Source organism: Chaetodon auriga, chromosome 16 (genome assembly GCF_051107435.1).
Source record: "Chaetodon auriga isolate fChaAug3 chromosome 16, fChaAug3.hap1, whole genome shotgun sequence".
NCBI lineage: Eukaryota > Metazoa > Chordata > Actinopteri > Chaetodontiformes > Chaetodontidae > Chaetodon > Chaetodon auriga.
The window spans coordinates 5,393,212-5,412,946 of NC_135089.1; the positions used below are offsets into that span (position 1 = coordinate 5,393,212).

The following is a 19,735-nucleotide window of genomic DNA, read 5'->3' on the forward strand; positions in this document are numbered from 1 at the left end:
CTTCAAAGACTTCTGGTTTCCGTTTTTAGTCCGAGTAGAGTTGACCAATCACGTTTGAGCGGGCTTTGACGCAAAAGAGGCAGAAAGCATTGGCAAAAAACGCAACCTCAGAGTCCATCCCAGCTTTTTTATAATCTGCATTTGTGTGCAGATTTGGTTAATAGAGATTAGCCGAAATGTCTAGTTTGAGAGTAAAGTTGCCAATCAAACTGTAAACATGACCGACGGGCGGAAGAGGGAGTCTTGGCCTGATCTCCTGATATCCGCTGGCCACACCAGAAGCCCTGAAACACTGTCCGTCGCTCCCAGAGGCTAAACTGTGGTCAGATGATACAAGATTGTTCAGTTTATGATAGAAAAGAGAAAAAATGCAGCAAATCACATTTGAGAAGCTGGAACCTGCAGCCCCAGAATCGTTTCAGCGCCCCTGCAGTCAAACTGCCTTTACGATGACTCTACTGACATTAAGTGACAAAAACAAAAAAAAAGTATATTAAAATATTACTTTAATGATGAGCAAATTAGAATAACAACAGAAATTGCTCAGCATAAGAAAAGCTAAAGGTCAAACCAAAGCACGTTCGGCTTTCATTAAATAAAACTGGAAATAAAAACTGTGGGAGTCATGAACAGGTACGGGCATACAGGCCAACGACGAAGAAGAGTTTTAACGGGCTGATGACAGCCAAGACAGAATACGTCAATCTGTGGTTGATCAACATGATGGATGAGTTTGTCTGTTTATTCTTCAGCTGGGTGGAGGCAGACAGCTGCGTGTGAGCTCTGCTTGTCGGCTAAACGCTGTCCGTCTGGAGGGAGGTCACCATCCTTTGGCGTGTTGTCATGAGAGGTGAGACGGAGCTGGACGAGGAAGCGTCCCAGGGCAGATGTCAGTCGGCGGCCTCTCCGGTGTCCCACTTCGTTTTGGGTTCTTGCCACCAGTCGGCCAGGAAGGACTCCTCGTAGTCTCCCACGCCCTCAAACTCACCGTCAGGATGCTCCGACGGAGAGCCGGCCATGTCTTCTGGACTCACCACGTCCTTGAAGTGAACACAGAACACTCAGTCAGCAGCAGGCAAGCGTTCCACTGACTTCCACTCTATCTGGCAAACCTGAACTTTTTCCTTCTTTTGTCTATAAATATGTCACTTGTGCAGCCTGTAATTCAGCCCGAAGCCTCCCACGGTCCCCTCCTCTCGGGTCGCGGCGGTGTGTGGAGCTGGGAGGGGCTGTCCTGAGTTAAATGGATGTGGCGCAGTCTCAGCGGCCGACACCTCCCAGCCACATACCACACGCTGCTGGCGGAAAACGCAGCCCCCCTCCTGCTCGCCCTTCCGCCGCCTTCATCCCCGCTTTCACCCCCCTTTCAGACATTTTCTTCTCCTCCCTGTGCTTGACGCTTCACTCCTTCAAAGTAAAAACCTGTCTTTTGGAATACTTTGCTTATGCAAATGTGTACTTTCGCCAGTTTAGCTGTTGTTGTTGAGCCAAGTTAAAGTGTCAAGTCACAAAAACACAGTTCACATTTCTGCACCCGTCCAGTCATGTCTGGGTTTTATCTGGTTTTCAGAAGTCCGCCTCTGCTGCCACCCGAGCTCATGGATGGAATTTTGTTTGTGTATCTGAAAAATGCATCGGCAAAGACAGATAACACAGCAGGGCGCAGGTAAAAATACCGCGTCTGTAGTTTGGGTGAGCTGCCTCTAACCTGTCGAGGATGTGTCATTTTTCTATCGAGATTCAGATTCATCGTATTTCCACAATCGGCTGTTTTGTCACTACTGAACTTTACTTCCATCTACTGGATTTTAACATGCATTGCATTATTCCACCAGGGCAAAACGCTTAATGAAGGTGAAAAATAATTTGCGTGTATATGTGCAACCGCTCCACAATTGAACGGGTCCTTTCTTGGCCTTTGCTGCGCACTTCCACCAAGTTTCATGGAAATCGGACCAGTAGCTTCTCCTGAATCCTTCTGACAAACAAACAAACCAAAAACCTGACCTCGTCGGTGGAGGCCGTCATGCTGTGATCCATTGTTTCTTCAAGGAACAACACAGTAGCAACGTACCTCATCGTCTGTTTGTAGGTAGTTCAGTGCAAACTCCAGCATCTCCTTCTGCTTGTTTGTCTCGTTAAAATACCTCAGAGCCTCCTGAAAAACAAACGTGACATCAGCGGCGGTCGAGAACAAGCCAGCTTCTAACAGTTTACAGCTCCACGCTGAGCGACTCCTCCGGCCTGGTGTCCTTTTGTTCACTGCTGTTTATGCCTCTCAGTTTGGAAACCTTAAAGCCTTTACGGCGCTGCCTTCAGAGGGCACAGATGTTTATGGGTCAGTCCAGCTCTGCAGCTGCCGCCAACTCTGCACCGAGCGAAAAAGATAGAAAACCACTCTTTATGAGAGATCTGGCTGTCTAATTACCACCCTGAGACCGTGTCAATGTTCACGCCAAGAGGTTTTATGCTGCTGCTTTGGTTAAGTGCAGCCAGTGTGAACTTTCTGCTGCCTCCAAACAGTCCAAACTACATCAGCTGAGCCACTGGTGCAAACACCAAAGTCCTGGAAGTGCCAGACGTTTGAGGCGTGTGTGTGTTTCACTCACAGGCCGAGGCTGAAAGTCGCCCTCCTCCAGTCCCCACTGCTCCCGGTAGAAGCGATAGTACGCTACATTTTGCTGCATCACCTGGTCCTTGTTGTCGAACAGCATGTAACTGGCTGCGCACGGAGCGGCGTTCTTCACGTCGTTCACTGTGAAGGACACGCACGTTAACACTGCACAGACTCAAAAGCTCAAATCCAGGTGTGTTTGTCACAGCTCTTACTTTTATAATAGGAAAACTGGAGGTAGTGATACATGGTGGCTACGAACTTCTCCACGAAGAAGCCTCCGACGCTGGGCGTCAGCTGCTCTTCGCATTTGACCTTACATCTCAGCGCATCCGTGAAGAGATCTGAGGGAGGAGGGAGAGAGCGACCATGAAACACACTCATCACAGTCTCATTCAAAGCTGAACCGAAGGCGCCCTCCTCTTACCTGCCAGGGTGGGGTAGAAGTCTTTGAACTCCAGGATCTCGTAGGCGCCCTCGCAGCCCACCAAGCAGTCGTTGTACACTTCAAAGTAGCGTGTGATGGCCTGCTCCATGTTCCGGGCGCTGCTGCTGAAGTCTCCGCTGTTGTAAAGCGTCACGCTCTTCAGGAAAACGCTCTGTGGGACAAACAGAGCGATTAGAGCTCAACGCGCCTTTAATTTGGATCAGGACGGCGGAGGTGATCTACGCACTTCGTACGGCTGCTCCTCGTGGTCGACGAGGTACTCCTCCACGTCGAACAGCGTCTTGTAGTAGTTCATGTTCTTGGTCAGATGGGGGTCGGTGGGGTTCTTCTTCAGGAAGGTGTGTGCCGCCGCCACGGCCTTCTCCAGGTTGTTAAGCTGAGGAAGAACAGACAGCTTGATTGGACGCCATTTCCATCTCTCTCGCTGGAATGAGGGGCTGTTATTACCACTATTGACTGGATAACATGACCTTTGACCCCTTCGCTCCAAAGGCTACTAACAGATGTGGATCACAGATGTTGCATTGTTGGAAAACTGATGTGGTGCTGAGTGCAGAAATGTGAAAAAACAAGAGATGATGGCACAAAAGGATGAACTGAATGGACTAAACGCGCTGAAAAACCACCTCTCCATCACAAGAAGAGGACAGATGTCATAAAATCAAAGCCACGTTCGTCTGATTATTAGCATTTTTAATGATACAGAGGACTGTTTGATCACCAGACGGAGCTTGAGTTCACCTTTCATCGAGGAGACAAAACTATAAACTCCTCCAAAATAAAGGTCTCAGCTTTGTTGTGGCGTCATTAACACCTCAAGCTTCTGATGGTGGCTGTTCAGACACCAACAGAATTAAATGTTACCACATGGAGATCACCTGGAGATCAAAGCCCACAGTTTAAAAAAATGAGGTCAGTCTTTTTGCCTTTGTAAGCAACCCTCGTCCTCGTCGGCCCGACTCAAAGGGAAGAATCGGGGGATTGTTTGAGGGGAACACTGGAAGAGACGTGGCACATGCTCAACTCCTGCTCGGTCGGCAGGAGGGCGCAACAAAGCAGCAGGGAACCAAAGCGCACACCTCTCCGACTGTGAGTCAAACCGAGGAAAAGGAGACGACTTTTGCTGGGTTTTTGCGTCCGTTACGCACAGTTATGCTAATCCTGATGTGTTATTACGCACACTCCAGAGTTTTAAACGGTCGAAACGCACATAGATCACCCGCAGTAACTTTACATTTCTGTGATATTCACTTTGGAGACTCTCTGTAGTTTAGACTCATAATCTCGCATCAAGCTGTTTTGGTGTAACATCAGTATTTGGCCGTAAAGGCCTACAGAGCGACACACGAAGCCTCTGCTCTCACCTGGTACTGCGCATACTGAATGTACCGATACGGTGTCCGTTTCTCGAAAGTTTCCAGTAAATCCCTCCGTGGGTACGCGAGGTTAAACACTGGAAAACCCGCTTTGCACTTTTTCAGGCACGCAGCCCTCAGCAGGATGTGGCGCACGACGCGCAGGGTGCTGTCGGCGAACAGGGTGTCGTTGTCCCGGCTGACGGAGCTGCAGTTGCGGCTGCAGAAAACCTCGCTGTCCCGCAGCAGCCGGTGGAGCCGCAGGCTGAGCTCCAGGAACTTGATGCTCTCTGCCCAGTTCTGCGCCGCGTACTGCTCCAGCGCGTAGCCGTACGTGGAGTCCAGCGGCATGATGTCCTTCTGGGGGAAACTCCTAAAGCTGTACTTCTCGTACTGAGCCTCCACCAGGGCCGGGAGGAGGAAGGCCAGACACAAGCTTTTCAGGAGCATCATGACCTCCACCGGCTCCAGCGGGAGACTGAGCTTGTTTTGAATGGAATCGAGAAACTTCCTCTTTCTTTACCAGGGAGCGCTCATGTCTGTCTGCACGTAGGCTGTGAAAACCGCGTAAAGCTGGAGGCTGAAAACGAGAGCTTCTGGGCAAAACTTTCAAAATAAAAGCCCAACTGAGCTGCGCGATTTGTACATGTATTTATTTCGAGGGATGAGCCATTTACTCCATTTCATTAGATATCTAATGCTACAGTCAGGCATCCCTCAAAGCAGTGACGTTTTCTGCCCTCCATCATTTATCTCATGCAGGTTTTTGAATTTCCCTGTGATAACGTGGACGGTGTTAGAGTGAAATTCAAAAACTTGCATGAAATAAGTCACAGGGATCATCATGCCTTTCTCAAAGTGATTGTTTTGAGCTGCGTTACAGACAGCTCAAATCCCGTGGTGATGATAAAAGACATGCACATGTTCAGCAAACATATGCAGACGTTAGCTGTGCTGAATTACCTCAAGCAAAATTTCTGTGTGCAACAAGAAATTCACACCAGTGTGAAAAATAGAGGGCAGTCAGGTATGTGAGTAGTAGTCTAAATGTTAAAAAAAAAAAAAAAAAAAAAAGAGCCAAGATTTGCACAATTCAGGTTCAAATATACCCGGATGAGCTTTTGTTTGTTTGATTGTTTTTGTTTAATATTATACTCATGGAATTTGATTTTTTTTTTTTTTTTTTTGACTGTACACAAGACTAATACACGTCTTAAAATGGCAACTTTGAGCATTTTTCACATAGCAAAAATTTTAAATTATAAGAAGATTAATCAGCTGTGCAAACGCAGCTCTTGACATTTACACTGAAGAAAGAAGTCCGGACTTCCGGTATAAAAGGTGGTAACTCTTGCTCACTTGACACAGACGTCACAGTTTGAGTCTGGACCTCAAGAAGACGAAAACTGTCCAGCTTTCCTCAGAGCTTTGCAGGGTCATAACACCCAACAGACCCACGATCCAAAAATTTACATTTTAACAGGAATCTTATTGTTTTATATCTTTTAATAGTTTGATGAATTTTGCTTCCAGCTCTCAAACTGTATGCAGTTAATGTATTAATCAGACATGTCTGAGTAGGGGTGTGAGGGGCTCCTGTATTTCCAGCGTGTTTAAGATTTATATCTACATTCCAGGCAAACTGACAAGCTGAGACACATGGCTGCAATATCCCGAACCTTCGCGTTCATAATGTCAGGAGCCGTGCAGGCTCTCAGGTAGACACATGATGGTTATTAGGACCCGGAGCCTTTTTTCATGAGATAGACAGATGTGCTCGAAACGCAAGTCTGTTTAAAATGTAGACCACAACAAAAAAAAAAAAAAAAACTCAGGCGGCGTAAACGTGCCGTACTTTATTGTGATACCAGAGAATAACTTTAGCTTCTAGGGAGACACGTTATAATTTTCGCCTCAGCTCATCCGTGAGTGAAATCATGAGGCCAGGCCCTCCGCCAGGCTTTACACGTTTGCAGGATTCCATTAAAAGGAGGGTGGGGGCCATGGGGCCACTCCTCCTGCTGCTCTCTGGAGTATGACCCGAAAGATGCGTCAAGCGAGACGCAGAGAGCCGGAACAAGGCCGGAAGTTATGTCGAGATCCCTTTTAGAATAAAAGTACAACGTAAATGCATGTGCAATACTCTAGTTCAGGATACTTCATTTTTAAGACCAAAACACTGGGTCACTGATTAAAAACGAATGGTAAATCTAGTTTTAAACCTGACATTAAATTTGAAATCTAATCTTCTATCATGTTATACACTTTTAACAGTAACAGCTGCATCACTCATAACTTTGCCTACTTAAATCAAGTTTCCCCTTGAGCAGTTCTTTAATCAACATATACTATACTCTATGACTGTATCGTAAATATTTTGCGGCAGTTGGTTCTTCATTTAGGCTCCATTTAGGCTGCAACGATGATGTGATAAGTTGCCAGTTTAAATTAATCACCAACTGTTTTGATAATCGATTAATCAGTATGAGTATTAAAAACTGAGGCAAAGACTTCATCTACTGACAGACCCACCAGTGGGTTTCTATCACTGTATATATGTATTTGTTTGTGCACTTATTTATTCGAAGGTTGCCGTAAACAGTGATGATCAGTTTTTCCATAGTCCGCGTTAGTTGAAATGACTTTTATTTTGTAATCATAACCGGAAGTAGTCTGTCTCATTTCTGCACTCTTGACACCGCTCCAAAGTTCCATACTTCTTGCGGCGAACCACTCTTCAGTTCAGCCGCATCACTCAGCAGATAGACGGGCTCTCTGCCCCTCGACCAACCGTTGCCATTGTCTTTCCCAATGGCTCTGACGGTATGTTCGGTCTTATTCTGCCTCTATGTGATCACCGTGAACTGCAACCCCGGACCGTTGGTGGACGTTGTTGTGGATCGGTACGAGATACCGAGAGTCTGTCCTCGGGAGGTGGAAACCGAAGATTTTGTCCGTTATCATTTCAACGGAACCTTCTTCGCAGACGGGAAAAAGTTTGACTCCAGGTGAAGTTACACCCACACACACCGTTTAATGTCAATTAAAGCTCGCTGCGTTCACCCACAGCTTTAACATCTCCGTCTTTTTACGGGGCTGTTAGCTTAAACGTTTAAAGTTAAGGTGCTTTGATAACAACAGCCCTCACGTGCAAACCGCGAAAAATTAACGTTAGCCTGCAGCATTAAGCTAGCTCTCAGTGACATAACGTGTGCAGCGGCGGTTAAAACGATGCAAAGTGCAGTGAAACGTCTGCGCACAGGGACGGGATTTAACATGGTGGAGACACTGATGAGCGCAGAAAGATGATGAATCCCACAGCCGTTTTTTTTTTTTTTTTTGGCTCAGGGGCGATGAACTGCAGCTGCGATAACAACTGCAGACGTGTCAGACCCCGTTTGATCCGTGTTATGATCGAGAGCTGCAGCGATTAATCGATAAGCTGTCAGCTGTTCAATCAATCAATCACCAACCGTCTGATTCCAGCCTCTGGTTTCTTAATGACAGGACACTGAATTTCTTTGAGTTGTGGATGAAACAATACATTTGAGGTCAGCACGGGGCTTTTTATACACCAAACCTCTATCTGAGAATATAATCAACAGTGGACATAACCATTTGTTGCAGCCCTTTTAAGCCACATGGGAGGTGAAGCCCGTTCAGTGATACCGCTGATGTGGGTGGAACATTGGATGTTGGCTTTGTGGCACTGTAAAACAAACATGGCACCATGACAAGAATGTCTGGAGCACATTTTAAATTGTTTTATTCTGAAACTTCTGCCTACGTTTCCCCTCGATCATACGCTCTGATCCACCGTCTGCAGTCATGACCGAGGCAGAGCCTTCATCAGCCAGGTGGGCCTGGGCAGACTCATCACGGGGATGGACCGCGGTCTTCGGGGCATGTGTGTCAACGAACGCCGGAGGATCACCATCCCCCCACACCTGGCCTATGGGAGCATCGGAACAGGTGTGGACGGACGGGACGCGTGAAGCTTAGTTGGACACGTTAGCCGTGCTGGTTTGCGTCATGTATCCGTCTGTCTCACAGGTGGCGTGATTCCTCCTGACGCCGTGTTGGTGTTTGATGTCCTCCTGCTGGACATCTGGAACACGGAGGACAAGGTCCAGATCCGCACACTCAGCAAACCTGCGGCCTGCAACCGGACCACCGTGGCATCAGACTTCATCCGTTACCACTACAACGGCACCCTGCTGTCCGGTGAGGCCTTCGACTCCAGGTGAGGCTGCAGGGCTTTAAGCTGAGACGTTTCAAGGATCTTTTGTCCTTTTAAGTGATTTTCAAGACCTTTGAATCGTGCTTCCTGCAGTTACTCGAGGAATGCGACCTATGACACGTACTTGGGAAAGGGACACCTCATCAAGGGCATGGACGAGGGTCTCTTGGGCATGTGTGTCGGGGAGAGAAGGATCGTCATCGTCCCACCTTTCCTGGCATATGGAGAGAGCGGCTCAGGTACTAACGGATATTCAATAGTTCAAGAGGACTGTGGCCTTCTGTGCGTGTGTGTGTGTGTGTGTGTGTGTGTGTGTGTGTGTGTGTGTGTGTGTGTGTGTGTGTGTGTGTGTGTGTGTGCGCGTGCTCGTGTTGATTGAGATTCTCCACCTCACAGTGTTCATGTTTGATTATTGTTTACCTTCTGGTGCAGAGGAGTCCACGCTTACTGCATCAGCGTGCTATAATGATAGATATCAGACTCTGTCTCTGCAGACTAACCCCAGATGTTAGCTTTAAAAAAATCTCCTCGTGACTGCTCGGTGTATCTGACGAGTGCCGACCTGAAGCACACGTCTCACTCTTTCGTCCGAACAGGAACTCGGGTGCCTCCTCAGGCTACGCTGGTGTTCGAGGTGCTGCTGGTCGACGTGTTCAACTCTAAGGATGATCTGATTGTGGAGGTGAAGGAGGTGCCCGAAGGCTGCACCCGCAGGACGGAGACCGGGGATTACATCCGCTACCACTACAACGGCACCTTCCAGGACGGCACGGCGTTCGACTCGAGGTAAGATTTCTCCGGTCGCAGGACGCAGTAGAATCTAAGAGGGACTGACTGAGCCTCACGCTTCCTTTGACAGCTACCAGCGCAACAGCACCTACAACACGTACATCGGCATGGGATACGTGATCCAAGGGATGGACAAAGCCCTGCAGGGGCTGTGCATAGGAGAGAAGAGGAGGGTCACCATCCCTCCTCACTTGGCGTATGGCGAGCACGGGGTCGGTGAGTTCCAAGATTCAAGACGCTTAGAGTGGACACAAGCCACTAAAGTCTTTTTTATGTTTGCATCACCGTCCTGTTCGTTTCCTCTGTGTCGCCGTAGGAGAGCTCATTCCTGGCTCTGCTGTGCTGGTCTTTGACATTCACGTCATCGATTTCCACAACCCCAAAGACCCGGTCCAGGTCAGAGTCACCCACAAGCCTCAGGAGTGCAGCGGGACCAGTGAAGCCGACGATTTGATCCAGTATCGTTATAATTGCTCCCTGATGGACGGCACCCTGCTGTACTCCTCGTGAGCGCCCTCTGCTGTTCACTCTGCTGCACTGCATCCTCCTCCGCCTCCTCCTCCTCCTCCTGGTTCATGCATGTAATCATTGCTGGCTCCTTGTCTGACAGATTTCAGTGGGCTCGGAGTTGCATGCGGCATATCGTACCGTTTTCGTGTCTGTGACCACAGCACGTACGCCTGCTGCATGGCTCGAGGTTTTGACTCACGGACAAGTTTTATGTAGCTTAGATGCTTTTTTTAAGTTCAGTGTGGTAACAGGTTGTGTGTTTCCAGAGACCACTCTGACTCGCCTTCCATCACGACTCTGGGAGCGAACGGGGTGATCCCGGGTCTGGAGGAAGGTTTGAGTGGCATGTGCGTGGGCGAGAGGAGGGAGGTGGTCGTCCCACCGCACTGGGGACACGGCGAAAATGGAGGTTAGTCACTGGAGCGGCTCTCACACTCCGCACGCACTCTTTCCGCCCTGAATCATGTTGTCTGTCCTCTGCCTCGGTGTCTCCAGCTGGAGGAGTTCCCAGCAGTGCAGTGCTGCTCTTTGAGCTGGAGTTGGTGGACCTGCAGAAGGGCGTGCCTGAAGGCTTCATGTTTGTGTGGCTGGGAGACGGCCCTGATCCGCTCTTTCCTGCTATGGACCTCAACGGTGACAAAGAGGTCCCACTAGAGGAGGTAAGCAGACAAGTCAGGTCCAGTCTGAGCATCTGTCTTAAAGCGAAACAGCCCGGGTGTAAGCAGTGAAAACGCCTCTAACAGCACAACCCTCTCTCCAGTTTTCAGCCTTCATCAAGCTCCAAGTTAAAGAGGGCAAAGGTCGTCTTCGGCCGGGGGCGGATGCCAGCAGCATCATTAAGGACATGTTCAATAACCAGGACCACAACAAAGACGGGAAGATCGTAGAAGATGAACTGAAACCTGAGGGGGACGAGGACTCCAAACACGTGAGACGAGATGAGCTGTAAAGGGACACGTAGTGTTTTAGTGGTGGCAAGAAACAGGCGTGCAGAGACTGGGGTCACGCTGTCGTCTTAGCGGCCGTCTGACTGTTTGAAAACGTTTCTGAGTGAAACGTTGCTGAGCCTTTCAGCAGGCGGACAGTTTGCTTTGCTAGAATCTGTTAGAATATATCGACGCTGCCTCGGAAGCTGCAGTAGAACCGGTCAGTCAAGCCTTCCTGGACAACGCTGACAGCAGAAAGACACCTGGACGCTGTGCGCAGGAACACCTGTTTGAAAATGTGAATGGAAGAAAAACGGCCTGTCGTGAAGTTATGTTGAAGAAGGCACACTCGACTCAAAGCGTACAGAGCGTTTGGGCTGGGCCCTTCTTCCAGATTACACGTTATATAAAGTCAGTGCCTCATATAGAAATGATGAAAAACCACTGGTTGTACAGGAAGTTTGGAGGGAAAATCTGTTGCAAAGAATCATTTTAGTGTTTTGTAGAACATAAAAGAAACTTTTCTGACAAAATGAAGACAGCTCTTTTATTTCTTCCACACGGTCCACGAACAGACCTGAACCTGCAAACTGGTTTGGTGGACTAACATTCGGTGGCCTGAAACATTTTGAATGATGATCGGAAACGGATGAAACCACGTTTTATTTCAGACATGTTGGAACATATGACAAGGTAATGAGTTTGGACAAAAGAGGACAAAGACATGCTTGACCCAAAAAGTCACTTCTGAATACTGTGTTAAGCCTCAGTTACAAAGTTTTTGGAAACTTTGTCGCAGTGTTGAACTTTTCAATTAGTCAAACCAAAGTTAAAGTGATTGAAGGTGAAATCTTGTAAAATACAAAGAGTCCGGTTCATTCATTTGAGCTCTGCCATGCTTTTATCTTGTTAACCTAATTCTTAGTAGCACTGTGGTCCAAACAATCGTTTCCATAAGAAAACACAAACTTCACAACATGAGCAGAAACTGAAAGACTCGACACTGTGATCATCAAATGTTTAACATGAAGATGATGTTAAACATGTTTAAAAATTTCAAGTTTCAGGCTGAAATGTGCGGGGATTTAGCATTACTTTATTTTGTAAGAGGCTGGATTCAAACCAGATGCAGTCAAGTGCTGCCATTTAATGTTGTGCGTTTCTTTCCCTTCATCATCACATCACCAGTCTTCCCCCAAACAAACACTTTTAACATGCTGCACAGTCGACAGACAGCGCAGCCGCTGCTTCTGTCACAGGCTATGATCCAAAAAGCAGTGAAACCGTAAACATGGAGGAAGGCCGATGGACAAAGATAGAAAAGGGTGACGCGGAGTGCGTGAGCTGCGGCTGTCAGCTGGACTTGTGAATGTTTTAGGAAAATAAAAAGCACCGGAGTGTCCAATACCAAACAGCCAGTGGTATTCTCAGGTCTCACTTATTGCCAGTGAGATAGAGCAGCACGCCGTTCGGGACTTCCAAGGTCTCATCCTGTATCAACACGATGTCATATGACTCCAGGTAAGACTGCTTCCTCTCCTCCACCTGAGAGGAACAAATGAGAAGTGTGTTAGGAGAACATCTGGGAGCGTGCTGTGCTCAGAGGGTAGATTAAAGTATTTGAGTTCTTGAATTCAGTCCTGTTATTCAGTCATTTTGATAATCATACGTCTGTACGCTTTTTATTCACCTTGTCGTTGAGGAACCCAATCTTAAGGATGTTTTCCATGTCCTGCACCCCGTCAGCCATGGTCAGATCGCCCAGAGAGTCTCCCAGCAGGAGCACGTTAGGCCGCGTCCGCAGCTCCTGGAAATGGCCGGTGTTGAGCAGCGCTCCTTCTCTTTTATTGTAGATGTGGATCAGCTCGCCCTTGAAGGCCCTCAGTACTCCCTGTGTCGGCAGATCAAGAGAGAGTCAAACTCATTTCAGACCCCGGCCGAGGGATGAAATCATAATTTCAGGTGTGGCTACTCACAGACTCATCGAAGTCCATGTAGTTGGAGAAGACTTTGACGTTGGGGTGGAAGACCCCCGCCTGGCGAATAACCTCCTCTAGGATGTCTCCTATTCCAGCAGAGAAGATGAGCAGAGGGATGCTGTGCTCATGCAGGTGTTTGAAGAAGAGCTGGTAGCCCTCCCTGTGTGTGAATGCATCAACTCATTATTAAAGTGCCCATATTAACAACTATTACAAACATGTTCTGGTCTCCAGAGGAAGCAGGTTTTCTGACCTCAGCATGGCCTCAGACTCCCGCACTGCCGTGGCCAGCAGGTCTTTCCTGATCTCCTGCTGTACCAGTATTTCATGGGCTTTAGTCCACCTGTGAGATACAGGTGCAGCACGGTTTTATGAACACATTAAAATACATACTAGATTTTTTTAGAGAAAGCTGTATACGATACTCACCACTCCACCATCAGGGGCAGCTTTTCCTCTACTGACCGCGTAGTGTCGATCTCTATCGGGTAGTATGTGTTGAGCAGCTCCTTCAGCTGACAGAGACAGGACAATACTCAGAAAACTGTCACTGGCTAGTAAACATTTGAAAACTGCTGCATTTTACCCAATTAGATTTAGAGATTATCATCATTTTACAACTTTAAGATTATTTGCCAGGGATTCAGAGGGAAACCAGAAGGGTGCTTTTTGTGAATAATACGTATATAAAAAGAAGCCACATTGTAAACAACATTTAACAAAAGGAAGACTTTACGAGGCTGATTCAAGTAACAGATCACAGTTCAGTTTATGTGTATGCTGTAATTCTTCCTATTGTCCACTAGAGGGCAGCCAAACCAAATATGAGTGAGACCAAAAACCGTCTCTAACGTGTATCTTTCACTTCTTATGATCCGAGCACAAACATTAATAAAGCTGTGGTTCATTTGTAAAAATCTAACATGCTGAAGATGCTTTGTATTTATGATGTCTGTCTGCTGTACATGTGGGGGAAAATTCATTCCTCATTCCTACCTTTTCTTTGCAGTCACTGGAGATGAGTTTGCTGTTGTCAAGAATATCTGCAAATAAAACACACAGCCAAAAACAACAGCCATGAAACAACGCCAGCCCAAACCAACATTCACATGCATGACAGTCTCAAGGTGCAGCTTCCATGTCAGTGAACTTACTGTGACAGGTGGGGCACCTTTTGCCATTGTGTGCAAATCTTGTCAGGGTCATGTCAAAGTCTGAGATCACCTGGATGAAAAAATAGCAAATAATAAACATGCACAATTCATAACGTCCCTGTAAGACAAATATCATGAGTTAGAAGGCGACAATGAATCGTGTAAATGTGAACGTACCTGCACAGTGTTGGAGCCAGCCTTCACCATGGACTGCAGGATCTCCTGCACCCTCTGAGGGTCCCTCATACACACTGACTGGTTGGACAACTCTGGAATCTAAGCATTGAAAATAAAAGCGAGTGTGTTACACACTTTTTAAATGAGAGACAGACAAACGCACTGTCTCCTTAGGTACAAACCTTGAGTCTGGCTGGATAGTTAACTTAGCTAACCAGTCAGGTGCTAGCATCAATTTGAATAGCATACTTTTTAGTTAACTTACTTCCTACCTGCGCAACATTTGCCACAGTGAAAACACTGACACTACAGCGAAAATAAAAATCTGTTTCTTAATTTACTGCGACGTTACAGCTAACAGATAAATCAGCGTAACGTCAACGTTAGCTAATGTTAGCCACACAACAGCAGAATATGATGCACTCAGCTAGCTAGAATGCTAGTTCGCGGGTGGACGGTGCATTTTTTTTTGTGCCTGGTATCCCCATCAAAACTTGCTGAAAAGATTACCATTGTGTTGAAATCGGTTGCCGATCTATTGAGTTTATTTTGACAAAAGACGTGTCATCAGCTGTCAGCCTCCGTGGACGTGTAGCTAACGGTAATGTTGCTATGCGCGTGACAGAAGCATCTATATTAGCTCGAGCGGTCCCGCTGCCTTCCGGCGCTGTTCAAAGTGTCAGGATGTTTAGAAGTGACAATGGAGACAGTACATTTTTTAATGGTTTCCCAGTTTTTTAGATGTGACGTCTACTTGAAACCCAAAATTATGATGAACGCAAATATGCTTATAGATGTTCTGTGGCCGAAAGCGACCAAACACTTATTTTCATCTGAAGTGATGAGTCTATGAGAAACGCGTGAACGCAACACCACAGCTACTTGCGTAACTTGAGGTGGGACAGTACAAACTCTTCCACCCAGAACAAAGGCACAAATAAAAGGTTCCCACTCCTTCTCTCGCTCAAGGTTCATTTGCAGTTGAGGAGACAACAAAATCAGGAGCAGTCTGTAAAAGTGAACAGATGTTCTGCGTCATGTATAAATTCAATATTTATCAAAGAAAAAAAGTTATATTTTTAAATCATGAACGTTAGCACAACTTATTGCATTATAGTGTGGTCCCCCATCTTTTGTTACAAGTGACCACTGCAGCATAATGTTTAACTTTATAGCTTCTCGGTGCAAACGCAGCAGCAGTTAACAGTAATGTAAATCTTTTACTGCATGAACGTTACATCATTGTTCTGGGTAGTTACTCCTTTTGTAAATGCCAACAAAGCAATAATACACTATGTGTGCAACCGTCTGTCTTACAAAACAACTTTAATTGCAAGTGATGACATCAGCATTTCTCACATCCAACATAAGAACACAATGTCAGACTATCACATGCAAGGCAAATTACATAGCTTATTCCACTTAATATTTGCAGTGCTATTAATGTTGGTCATAAAGTGGAAATGAATATCATTTCTACGCTCTGTAACCTTTCTGCTGTACCAGGCGCTGCATGGACAGGGGGAATGTCTGACTGCCAGTCACATCACATTCGTTTAACAGTCCCTTTTGTTTTGCTAATCAGCCTGATTACTTTTCATCTCATTTCTAAGTGTCCTTGGAGGGTGAAAGGAGACCACAGAGCAACATAGCACATCTCTCATGTACATCCAGCTTTAAGTGAAGCACAGTAACTCAAGGTTTACAAGACATTTAATGTTGGAAACAAATCCACAAATAATGATAACATGTTTTTCTTTTCTTTTTCTCCAAAGAAGATCGAATCTTACTGAATGGAAACTGGCCAAAACAAAGCATTTCCAAAATACAATCACCTTGTCTGATATGAAACACATGGAAGAACCAAACTCAAAAAAGTGCAGTGGAAAATTAAATCCATATGTTTATGTAAGACTTTACAATTAGATATTAAAAAGTGCAGTTGTTGAGAAGCTCTGCCCTGCAAACACAAATCACACACACTCCCGCACTCGCACATACACAGTACACATTTTCTATGAATGGGAATACGCTGAGCAACAGACTGCCAAAGTGCCAAAGAAAGGAATGATTGAGCCATTGCCAATGATTGAACAGAATGCTTCGAACTCCAAAGGAATGATTTCAACGCACACGATCACATCGCTCTGACACGACAGTTCTCTCGGGATTTCGCCACTTCAGAAACCTGGACAAAGACTATTCGCTTCACAAGTTTTCAAGTGTTACATGAGGCAACGAAAATGACAGAAATATACTGGCTACAAGTGTTGAAGGGAAACTGCGATCTAAAAGCAAACTAGTCTACAAGGTTTTAAGATTAACAGCCTTTCTGATTTAATTCCTATTTATTTGTCGAGGCTGCACAGTAACAAGGAGCCGTTCTAATAGAGCAATAATGATATAAGTTCTTTACGAGTGGACTGATGTTTAGCTTTCATGAGGAGATTGTCACAGTGTTACAATGGAATGAAACGTCATTAAGCGAGCTGGATTGAATGCAGGAATGCGGTTATTAATAATGTCACATCGTCTTCCCTTCACGGGCATACAATAAAGGAATTTAAATTATCCATATAAATGTTTACATATACAGCTTTATACGATTTATGTACAAACAGATCAACAGCATCTACGCCAACATACTTGACATAAGGATATTCAGTTGTTGGCTGCTATATAACACTCTTATTCACATGTTTACATTCGCCATATCCCTCCTCACAGACCACCAGCTCATCAGCACGCACCTGCTTACACATTTCAAGGCTTTCTACAAATCTGCCGTTAACGCAACACACACGAGAGCCGATGGCACAGGGTTCAGTTTGATGAAATCCAGTATGAGAACAACACAGGATCCGCTGCAGCATGTTATGTATGAGTGTGTGTGTGTGTGGTGGGGGGGGGGTCGATGACGATGGCTGCAATGTGTAGTATAGTGTAGTTCCTGGATGGAGCTGATAGCTCAGCACTCTATCTGTGACTGGAGCTGCCGGCGCAGTGTGAGCGTGCGCCGGTGAAGCTGCTGCATCTGCTGCATGCGATCTCGCTGGCGGGCCAGGTTCTGGGGCATGGGGTAGCGCTGGCAGCCATACAGGAAGCGGTAGGGGATGCGGACGTGGCAGGCGGTGGCTCGGCAGCGAGGCTGAGGCATGGGCGGCAGCAGCATCCAGCGCTTCCTCTCTGCGCAGTAGCGGTAGGCCTCCTTGCGGTACTGCTTGTCCACGTCGTCGCTGTTCTTCCAGCCCCCGATGATGAAGACGTCTTCATCGAAGTGGCAGATGGCAGCACCCTCGATGCTGGTAACTTCTGGTGGCAGGCTCTCCAGGATCTCATCAGAGATGCGCACGCTGATCTTCTGCTTAGCAACCTCATCCCTCACTGTGTAGCTCTTGGGACAGCAGGACGCCGTGTGGTAGAAGTTAGTAGAGGCCACAGCCATCTGGAAGATGCAATAGTTGTCAATAAGAGGCAGGGAGTCAACATCTTGCCACTGGCGGCTCTCTGTGTCATAGCGAGTGGTCACCGTCTTCAGTCCGTCCTCATTGTCGGTATCGACGGGCGTGCGTGCCGTGACGTACACATAGCGGTCCTCCACGCTCACCGCCTTCACATCCCGCAGGATTTTGGGCGCAGATTCCAGATTGTGCCACTTGTCCTGCTCGGGCTCGTACACGCTGACATCTTTGAAACCTGGGCTGAAGTTTCCGTGGCCACCGATGCTGTACAGTATATCCTTAATGCAGGTGAGGCCAAAGGAGTGCTTACGTGTGGTCAGGTTGCTCACCTGCTCCCAGGTGTTGCGATTGGGATTGTAACGCTCCACCGTCTTAGCAAAGCCTGGTTCCATAGACCCGGCTACGTAGACATGGGACTCGGTGGCAGCGATGGCATGGCCGTCCAGGTGGTTGTGGATGTGCGGCAGGTTGACCCAACGGTCCTCGTAAATGAAGTAGCCCACACACTCGCTCAGGTAGTCCCCTCCCTCTGACACGCCGCCTACAACCATGATAACATCCATGTTCTGGCCAAAGCGAGGCTGAAAGGAGGCCATATGCGATGACCAGAGCTCCATATCAGCTGACTTGAGGTTCTCAAAGCGGATGGCGTGGCCCTCTACCGCCTCTGACACCAGCCGGAGACAGGCCTCGTTGGCGGCCACCAGCCGCTCATTTTTCACCACCCTGGTCAGGTAGGTGGGCTTGATCTGGGGCAGCCTCAGGAGACGGAACAGCTCCTCAAAGTAGCGGCTTCGCTCCTCTGAGTTCTTCTGCACCCACTTCACCACAGCCTCGAACAGCACCTCCTCAGAATCCACTGTGATCTCCGCGTCCGACAGCCAGTCGCGGACCAGGTGAAAGGGCAGCGTGTAGAACTCGTCATCCTGGATAACCTTGTGGAAGTTGCGGCGGATCATGTCTGCGGCCCGCAGAGCCAGCTGGTCCAAGGTGTACATGTGGGCTAGACTGTGCACCGCCACACAGTTGGTCAGGCTCAGCTTCTTCTTGAGGAACTCGCCACAGAAATCCTTCAGCTGCAGCAGGAGAAACCTAATGTGCAGAAATACAAAGAGGATGTCAGAGAGAATGAGCAGTTCCTGTTGAGTGGATGATACCGTTCGGTTTTCTGCAAGCAGAGCACAAACCAGTACTTTTAGACAACAGAGCAGCCATTGAAGGCCTCATGCGTTGACTAGCACAGTTTCTTCCACACACACAAACAGAAATGTGCTTGTAAACAGATCCTACCTATCAGCTAGCTCCAGCACTTCATGCACATTGCAGGTGCTGACGCGTATTTCTCCAGTGTACATATACTGGATGACACTCTCCACCGTATCCGGGTCTGGCCCCAGCTCCGAGCTCCACTCCTTCATCTCCACCCGTCCGGACAGGGACTCGGAGAACTGTCCACCCAGCAGGGGGGTGAAATAGTCGGTGGCCGCAGCCAGGACCGACCTGTGGGCTGAGAACTCACAGCTCTGGACGCTCCCGTTAGCCACCCCGCTGCTGAAGGCCAGCGTCACGTCGCAGAACAAGCCCTGCTTCCTCTGCTCGTTCTGCCGCCGAGACAGCTCCGAGCAGTGGGAGGAGGAGGTGAAGTCCTCGGTCTCTTCCGCGTCGCCGTCGGCAGCAAGGGCGCTGGGTGTGCCGCTGCCGCCGCTGCCGCCGCCGCTCCTGGCGGAGTCCTCCGGGTTGGGGGCCGCCGCTGCCATTCTGCTGCCGGCGCTGGGGGTGAGCAGTGGTGGGAAATGAAGTAAACTAGTGAAGGAGAGGAGGCGACATACGCAGCCACTCATACATGGAGTCAAAACAGAGCGCGACAGAGAAGTTAGTTTCGTATTCGTAGCTTCATACTCGCGACTTAAAGGGGACTACGGTTAGCTTAAAAAGGACTCTGAAATTACACATCTTTCTGCTTAAAGTGCGAGATTTTAGTGAGTAGTTTAATCTGAGTTTTAAAAAATAAGGTTTGTTTTCAGATCAAACTAGTTTTTTAATGCTTATGTCTGATAAAACACACAATAACAATAATCATTC

The 19,735-nt window shown here is 47.6% G+C and overlaps 4 protein-coding genes across 4 annotated transcripts; 1 reads left to right on the forward strand and 3 right to left on the reverse strand.

The window, feature by feature from the left end:
• Positions 1 to 490: 490 nt before the first annotated feature.
• On the reverse strand, positions 491 to 4,992 carry p3h4 (prolyl 3-hydroxylase family member 4 (inactive)). Its single transcript, XM_076751533.1, has 7 exons — positions 4,427 to 4,992; positions 3,289 to 3,438; positions 3,042 to 3,213; positions 2,830 to 2,958; positions 2,610 to 2,755; positions 2,075 to 2,158; positions 491 to 1,040 (listed from the first exon to the last, which is right to left on the reverse strand). The coding sequence occupies exons 1-7, from the start codon at positions 4,868 to 4,870 to the stop codon at positions 891 to 893; spliced, it is 1,275 nt and encodes a 424-aa protein (XP_076607648.1). The 5' UTR covers positions 4,871 to 4,992; the 3' UTR covers positions 491 to 890.
• A 2,119-nt stretch (positions 4,993 to 7,111) lies between these two features.
• Positions 7,112 to 11,423, forward strand: LOC143334367 (peptidyl-prolyl cis-trans isomerase FKBP10-like). Its single transcript, XM_076753140.1, has 10 exons — positions 7,112 to 7,425; positions 8,244 to 8,389; positions 8,471 to 8,660; positions 8,751 to 8,896; positions 9,254 to 9,443; positions 9,517 to 9,662; positions 9,763 to 9,952; positions 10,223 to 10,365; positions 10,452 to 10,615; positions 10,717 to 11,423. Exons 1-10 carry the CDS (start codon positions 7,229 to 7,231, stop codon positions 10,903 to 10,905), a joined length of 1,701 nt encoding a protein of 566 aa, XP_076609255.1. The 5' UTR covers positions 7,112 to 7,228; the 3' UTR covers positions 10,906 to 11,423.
• An 85-nt stretch (positions 11,424 to 11,508) lies between these two features.
• Positions 11,509 to 15,068, reverse strand: LOC143334368 (cytosolic 5'-nucleotidase 3-like). Its single transcript, XM_076753141.1, has 9 exons — positions 14,703 to 15,068; positions 14,193 to 14,291; positions 14,016 to 14,085; positions 13,858 to 13,904; positions 13,291 to 13,376; positions 13,115 to 13,204; positions 12,859 to 13,021; positions 12,573 to 12,773; positions 11,509 to 12,427 (listed from the first exon to the last, which is right to left on the reverse strand). The coding sequence occupies exons 1-9, from the start codon at positions 14,703 to 14,705 to the stop codon at positions 12,317 to 12,319; spliced, it is 870 nt and encodes a 289-aa protein (XP_076609256.1). The 5' UTR covers positions 14,706 to 15,068; the 3' UTR covers positions 11,509 to 12,316.
• A 433-nt stretch (positions 15,069 to 15,501) lies between these two features.
• Positions 15,502 to 19,513, reverse strand: LOC143334179 (kelch-like protein 11). Its single transcript, XM_076752814.1, has 2 exons — positions 18,944 to 19,513; positions 15,502 to 18,745 (listed from the first exon to the last, which is right to left on the reverse strand). Exons 1-2 carry the CDS (start codon positions 19,492 to 19,494, stop codon positions 17,161 to 17,163), a joined length of 2,136 nt encoding a protein of 711 aa, XP_076608929.1. The 5' UTR covers positions 19,495 to 19,513; the 3' UTR covers positions 15,502 to 17,160.
• Between the last annotated feature and the right edge of the window lie 222 nt (positions 19,514 to 19,735).